This window comes from Triticum aestivum, chromosome 1D (assembly GCF_018294505.1).
Source record: "Triticum aestivum cultivar Chinese Spring chromosome 1D, IWGSC CS RefSeq v2.1, whole genome shotgun sequence".
NCBI lineage: Eukaryota > Viridiplantae > Streptophyta > Magnoliopsida > Poales > Poaceae > Triticum > Triticum aestivum.
This window is the reverse complement of record NC_057796.1, coordinates 19,480,001-19,487,732: the sequence shown is the minus strand read 5'-3', so window position 1 is coordinate 19,487,732 and position 7,732 is coordinate 19,480,001. Positions and strand designations below refer to the sequence as shown.

At 45.5% G+C, this 7,732-nt stretch overlaps 1 protein-coding gene across 1 annotated transcript; it reads right to left on the bottom strand.

The window, feature by feature from the left end:
* Positions 1 to 547: 547 nt before the first annotated feature.
* Positions 548 to 2,763, bottom strand: LOC123163339 (fatty-acid-binding protein 3, chloroplastic). The gene is made up of 5 exons (XM_044580971.1): positions 2,224 to 2,763; positions 1,886 to 1,984; positions 1,634 to 1,777; positions 1,317 to 1,531; positions 548 to 838 (listed from the first exon to the last, which is right to left on the bottom strand). The coding sequence occupies exons 1-5, from the start codon at positions 2,456 to 2,458 to the stop codon at positions 677 to 679; spliced, it is 855 nt and encodes a 284-aa protein (XP_044436906.1). The 5' UTR covers positions 2,459 to 2,763; the 3' UTR covers positions 548 to 676.
* Between the last annotated feature and the right edge of the window lie 4,969 nt (positions 2,764 to 7,732).

Sequence of the window (7,732 nt, the reverse complement as noted above, 5' to 3'; positions counted from 1 at the left end):
GGCGCCGACGCTCATCGACCTCACGGACCCCAAGGACGACGACGACGCCGCCTAGGGCAGCGTGCTACCTCGTAGTTTAGGATGTTTTTTCTAAATGCAAATGTGGACGCGTGGACTCTCGCCGGCCTTCGTGGCCGGCTTTAATGTTTAATTAATGTTGTTTCTCTTTTTTTAATATGCATGCGTTCATTTTTTTTTGCGCCGTCAAAATAGGTTCGGGCCAGCGTTGAGCACACGCGCCGACCCAAATGCGGAAGCGGGTTTCCATGTCCGTCTGGCCGACCCAAACGGACAAAAAGCGGACGAAATGGACCGAGGAAAAACAAACAACCACGCGCGCGCACATGCATCGGTGCGAATCAGGCTCGCACGAAGAAATGGGCGACAGGATAGATGGGGCGGTCCTGAACTTAGCGAACGCACGAAGCGGGGGCAGAAAAATGTGTGTGCGCGAATCTTAAAGACAGGACAACATCCAATGGCTCTAGATTTAGATGTGAGATAGCTATTTCATATTTAGATGTGAGATAGCTATTTCATATTTAGATGTGAAATAGCAAATCTGATTTCGAATATATGAGATGCAATATCCAAGAAAACTGCTATAGTATTCATTGATTCATCACTCTGCACTTTGTCTTGAGGGACCATATATACATTGATCCTGCTCTGCACGTCAGTTTGTAAGGATAGCTTCTAGCAGCTGAGCAGTGGAAGATCTCAAAGTGGGGGATACGGGAGAGCTGCCGAAGAAGCCATCATATAGAGCATAATTGACAGTAGCTGATTTGACCTCAACGTCGACTTGGGATGGACCTTGGTCGGTCGAAACCGAGACCTACAGAAGCACGAGTTAGTAACAGGATGAAATATCATGCATGCAGCGCCGTCAGCAATCACAATCAATTTCGTCAAACAACCTGTCTCTCTGATTTTTTTGGAAATACAAGAAACTAATTACCTGAATCGGCATCACTAATTTACCGAGGGTATAACAAATTCAAACAAGCTGATTTGGAAATCTAAGACTTCAGAGGTGAGACACAGCTTGGGAAGACCACCATCCAGATTCAGAATTATTCGCAAAGGAGATACTATAATTAAATTCCCTTTCAATCAATAGAAAAAATGCAATGTCGTCGTGGTAAAGTAATTCAATCCACTAATAAGCCTGGAGAAAAAATTATCTTAATTTCACAACAAGATATGCCTGTGTTTTCTTGCTGTGCCCGCAGAAGAGTCAATTGTTTCCTACCAACAACTCTAGATGAATTTGCTTAAAATCTTGAATATGGTGGGACTGATTGTTCACTCACCAGCATTCTTGAGGGTTCCAACCAAGTTAAATAGATGGTTGTTCCCTTTTTGAGATTGCGCCCTAGAAAGCTGTTCCGGAAAGCCGACAGTGAAGATTCTTCCTCATCGGTCCGTTTCTGAATCCGGCGAGCTATAACGCCATCCAAAGCCTTCACAAAGGTCTTGCCATCAACGTCTCTAACTAGAGTTATATTCAGAGATTTCACAACCGGTGCTGCATTTGCATTGCATGGTACGGTGTCTGATCAGCATGTATTACAGATTCATGAACCCACTCCTTGGGCTATTTGCTAGTTGGATCGATTCTGTTTCTTACCTTTAAAAATGGAGTCAAAACCAGAGGAAGCATCGAAAGTCTCGAGGCCAACCTTTTTTCTCCATTGCTCGGTATCGAGTCCGATGGAGATATCCACATAGAACGCTGCGGCGTATACCTTGACGAAGAACTTGTCTCTGTAACCTAGAGTGCGCTAAAATTCAAATCGCAAACTGTAAAAAGTACTACACACACATTTATGCAAGTTAACAATCTCGAAAGAAGGACATGGCCGGGGGCAAGCAAATGTACCTGTGCCGAGGATGATCAGAGGCTCTTTGTGGCCCGGAACAGTTAGCTCCCTGGAGAACTTGACATTCGTCGCGCCTTCTACGACAAAAGCGTCACCCTCTACAGGCGAAAAAAAGTGCAAAAGTAAAATAAAATGAATGACGAGTAATGCATATGAGTTAGGATCAACATATATAGTTGGAAGTTAATCTTGAACAATAATACTGAAACACAGAAGTTCCTCAAAAAGTAAAGCACAGAAGAAAGATTTACATCCACTGTTTTCTGAAGTTACAGGTTCTCCAGCTAATATATATGATCTGTGAAGGCGTGAGAAATGCAAAGGGTTTGTTCCTCACCTGCGCCTCCTCCGGCTGCGAACGAGATGTGCTGCGGGCGCCGTGCGCCGCCGCGGGCGATGCGGCAGCCGCTGGCCGATTGCAAAGAGGAGCCGGCCGGCAGGTCGCAGGGCGGAAGGAGACGCGTGCGGCCAGGCCTCGCGAGTGCAGGACCAGCCAGCGGAGAGGGCACGACGGAAGCGACCATCATGGCAGCGCCGGCGCAGCGCTTGCTGGGCGGAGAACGGACGACCATGGACACGCGAGTACCTTATCCTATCTAATTTTTTTTAGTAAAAGTCCCTTATCCTTAATTTTTTGAGTGGTGTCCCTTATCCCATCTATACACTAGCTAAAGACCAGTAGCAACGGAGAGAACCCCATTCTTTCAAAAAAAGTTCTAATTAATTATGTCAAAAAAAAAGGAAAATAGGAGTAAGCCTGCACACAATCTACGTTTGTACGCCGACAATGTTGGCCGTCAAGACAATCTACGTTCTGGCGGAACCAGCGGCCGTGAAGTCACTTTATTTTGCCGAGAGGCACTATTTGGCTCTCGGCAAACTCGACTGTCCGATGGTTGGCTCTTGGCAATTTTATATTTACCTGAGAGGTATACGCCCGGTGGTCTTTGCAAAGAACAACTCTTGACAAAGGCTTTGCCGAGGGTTTTTGGCCCTTTGCCGAGTGTTTCTCGCACAAGGCATAGGGTGCAATTCTAGTAGTGCATACTGATAAAGATGGCATCTTCCACTAGTAGAAAATAGGGCTTTGGTTGAGGCCTGGCCAGCCCATTAGTCCCGGTTCAGTCATGAACCGGGACCAATGGTTGCATACGTCCCGACTCATGAGCCCGGGGGGCCGGCCAGGCCTCGTTAGGCATCTATCTCGGTTCGTCTGGACCCATTTGTCCCGGTTCCAGGCACGAACCGGGACCAATGGTCCTCGCTCCTAGCCCACAGCCATTGTCCCGGTTCGTGGCTGGAACCGGGACAGAAGGGGTGCCTTTAGTCCCGGTTCCAGCCATGAACCGGGACCAATGAGGTGCCTATATATACCCCATCACCGACGAGCAGAGCACTCCACACTGCTATATTTTTCTGGCCGGCGAGGGGAGAGCTTTGTGGTGCTCTAGCTCACCTCCTATGCACATGAGGTGTTCGATGAAATGCCTGAGCCACACTAGTTAAGCTTTCTCCTCTCGAAGCTTGACCTCCAAGCTCAATTTTTCTAAAGATTTGTCTAGGTTTACTGGTTCGTCACGTCCCGTCTCCGTCTTCACTGCCGTCGATCGCCCGCCCCGATCTCGTCGCCGGCACCACCGTGGTGAGCCTCTTGTTCTTATCTACTTTCTAAAAGAAAAAATTCTTACTTGTATGATTAGATAGATACTTGTCTATTTTTTCTTAATTTTATTATTGCTTGTTATTATATAGTGCGATGGTTTTGGTATCCGCCCCCATCGGCCCTCGTCCTATCTATGATTCGAATGTGGTATATATTATCTTTTATAACTATTTGGTTCATTTATTGTTTATGACAATTATGCCGACCAACGTGACATAGATTTTATTTATCTAGGAGGTATGTGAACCGGAAATTCCAATCGACCCTATTGTTGAGAGGTTAAATTTAGTTGAAGAAGAAAACAATTACTTGAAGGAAAAAATAAAAAAAAATTGAGGAGGAGAAGATGATATTGGAGTTGCATGTTGTGGATGTCGTCGATGATCACAAGATCAAGATGGACGCAATGCGTTTGAAGATTAGAAAATATGTCATTCATACCGAGGCTTGGTATCATTATGCCGTTGGATCAATTGTTACCTTGGTTGCAATTATGATCGCATTTGTTGTTGCATTGAAATGTTTTACATAGTTTCAATGTATGGTTTAATTAGATACTCTTGAGAGCTATATGTTGTTCAATGAGAACTATGTATGTACTTCGGTTTTAATGTCATGATGAACTTCTATTAATTTGGTCACTTATCTATTCATGATGTTCTGTAATGGTTTTTGACACAGTTAATTATATATAATGCACGCATATGAACCGGCAATGGATGTATGGTGACAGACACACCTCCGAGTACATTAAGGGCGTGCATAATTTTCTCGAAGTGGCTGAGGCAAACAAGCAGAATGGTTTCATGTGCTGTCCATGCCCTAGCTGTGGGAATACGAAGTCTTACTCTGACTCGAAAACCCTTCACACCCACTTGCTTTATAAGGGTTTCATGCCACACTATAATGTTTGGACCAAGCATGGAGAAATAGGGGTTATGATGGAAGACAACGGAGAAGAAGAGGACGATGACAACTATGTGTCCCCTGAAGACGGTGATGCTGCAACGGGGAAAGCTGAAGATTAAGAGGAACCAGACGATGTGTCCGATGATGATGTCCGCCGGGTCATTGTTGATGCAAGGAGACAGTGCGAAAGTGAAAAGAAGAAGCTGAAGTTCGATCGCATGTTAGAGGATCACAAAAAATGGTTGTACCCCAATTGCGAAGATGGCACCACAAAGCTCGGTACAGTACTGGAATTGCTGCAGTGGAAGGCAGAGAATGATGTGCCTGACAAAGGATTTGAGAAGCTACTGAAAATATTGAAGAAGAAGCTTCCAAAGGATAACAAATTGCCCGACAGTACGTACGCAGCAAAGAAGGTCGTATGCCCTCTAGGATTGGAGGTGCAGAAGATACATGGATGCCCTAATGACTGCATCCTCTACCGTGGTGCGTACGAGGATTTGAACGATGCTCGGTATGCGGTGCATTGCGGTATAAGATCGGACAAGATGACCCTGGTGATGTTGACGGCGAGCCCCCCAGGAAAAGGGTTCCTTCGAATGTGATGTGGTATGCTCCTATAATACCACGGTTGAAACGACTGTTCTGAAACAAAAAGCATGCCAAGTTGATGCGATGGCACAGTGAGGACCGTAAGAAAGACGGGAAGTTGAGAGCACCCGCTGACGGCTCGCAGTGGAGAAAAATCGAGAGAAAGTACCGGGCTGAGTTTGCAGGTGACCCAAGGAACGTATGGTTTGGTTTAAGCGCGGATGGCATTAATCCTTCCGGGGAGCAGAGCAGCAATCACAGCACCTGGCCCGTGACTCTATGTATGTATAACCTTCCTCCTGGGATGTGCAAGAAGCGGAAGTTCATTATGATGCCAGTTCTCATCCAAGGCCCTAAGCAACCCGGCAACGACATTGATGTATACCTAAGGCCATTAGTTGAAGAACTTTTACAGCTGTAGAATGGAAACTGTGTACGTGTGTGGGATGAGCACAAACAGGAGGAATTTAACCTGCATGCGTTGCTGTTTGTAACCATCAATGATTGGCCTGCTCTTAGTAACCTTTCAGGACAGACAAACAAGGGATACCACACGTGCACGCACTGTTTAGCTGACACCGAAAGTATATACCTAGACAAATGCAGGAAGAATGTGTACCTGGGGCATCATCGATTTCTTCCGACCAACCATCAATGTGGAAAGAAAGGTAAGGATTTCAAAGGCGAGGCAGATCACCGGAAGAAGCCCGCTATGCGTACCGGTGATCACGTACTTGCTATGGTCAATAATTTACACGTAATCTTCGGAAAGGGTCCCGGTGGACTATCTGTTCCGAATGACGCTGAGGTCCGCTCTTCAATCAACGTGATGCACGTGACGAAGAACCTTTGCGTGAACCTGCTAGGCTTCTTGGGCGTGTATGGGAAGACAAAAGATACACCGGAGGCACGTGAGGACATGCAATATTTGCACAAAAAGACGGCATGCCTCCAAAGCAGTATAAAGGTCCTGCCAACTACGCTCTTACCAAAGAAGAGAAGAAAATCTTCTTTGAATGCCTGCTCAGTATGAAGGTCCCGTCTGGCTTCTCGTCGAATATAAAGGTAATAATAAATATGGCCGAGAAAAAGTTTCAGAACCTAAAGTCTCATGACTGGCACATCATTATGACGCAACTACTTCTGGTTGCATTGAGGGGCTTCTACCGGAAAACGTTCGATTAGCCATTGTGAAGCTATGTGCACTCCTCAATGCAATCTCTCAGAAGGTGATCGATCCAGAAATCCTACCAAGGCTAAGGAGTGATGTGGCGCAATGTCTTGTCAGGTTCGAGCTGGTGTTCCCACCATCCTTCTTCAATATCATGACGCACGTCCTAGTTCATCTAGTCGACGAGATTATTATTCTGGGCCCCGTATTTCTACACAATATTTTCCCCTTTGAGAGGTTCATGGGAGTCCTAAAGAAATATGTCTGTAACCGCGCTAGGCCAGAAGGAAGCATCTCCATGGGCCATCAAACAGAGGATGTCATTGGGTTTTGTGTTGACTTCATTCCTGGCCTTAAGAAGATTGGTCCCCCTCAATCGCGGTATGAGGGGAGACTGACTAGAGAAGGCACGCTTGGAGGGGACTCAATAATATGTAGGGACGGGAATTCTTGGTCTCAAGCACACTACACGGTTCTCCAAAACTCTGCCTTGGTGACCCCGTATGTCGATGAACACAAGAACAGTCTGTGCTCCAAACACCCGGAGAAGTGTGACGACTGGATTACATGTGAACACATCAGGACTTTCGGCAGTTGCTTGGAAACACGTCTCAGAGGTGACAACACTATTTCTGATGAGCTGTACTCGTTGTCCAGGGGACCATCTTCGACTGTATGGACTTACAAAGGATACGAGATAAATGGGAATACATTTTACGCGATCGCCCAAGATCAAAAGAGAACCAACCAAAACAGCAGTGTCCGCTTTGATGCAGCTACCAATAGGGGGAGGACACATATTATGGTTACATAGTGGACATATGGGAACTTGACTACGGACAAGATTTTAAGGTCCCTTTGTTTAAGTGCAAATGGGTCAATCTGTCAGGAGGCGGGGTACATGTAGACCCACAGTACGGAATGACAACAGTGGATCTGAACAATCTTGGGTACACAAACAAACCATTCGTCCTAGCCAATGATGTGGCACATGTTTTCTATGTGAAGGACATGTCTACCAAACCGAGAAAAAGAAAAGATAAGAAATCGAATACATCATATGATGAGCCAAAGCACCACATAGTTCATTCAGGAAAAAGAGACATCGTGGGATTGGAGGGCAAGACAGACATGTCTGAAGATTATGAAAAGTTTCATGAAATTCCTCCCTTCAAAGTCAAGGCTGACCCAAGCACCCTATTAAGCGATGAAGAATATCCATGGTTACGGCGCAATAAGCAAAGGACACAAACAAAGAAAAAGTGAAGACTTTCTCTCCACAACTATTATGATGATGACTTTGATCTAGAATATCACTGCAGTTACATGTGAAGAAATGAAATGTCTGTTGTAACAGACGAGTTTCCGTATGAAACACTAATACCTTGAAACAGATTGTCTGTTTTGTACACGAAGTGCATCCAGTTTTTGCCGTAATCCTCTCTACTTTTTAGCACATGCTATGTGTGTGAAATGATGAAACCATGCCAACTTTCAACCTTTTCAGAGTTC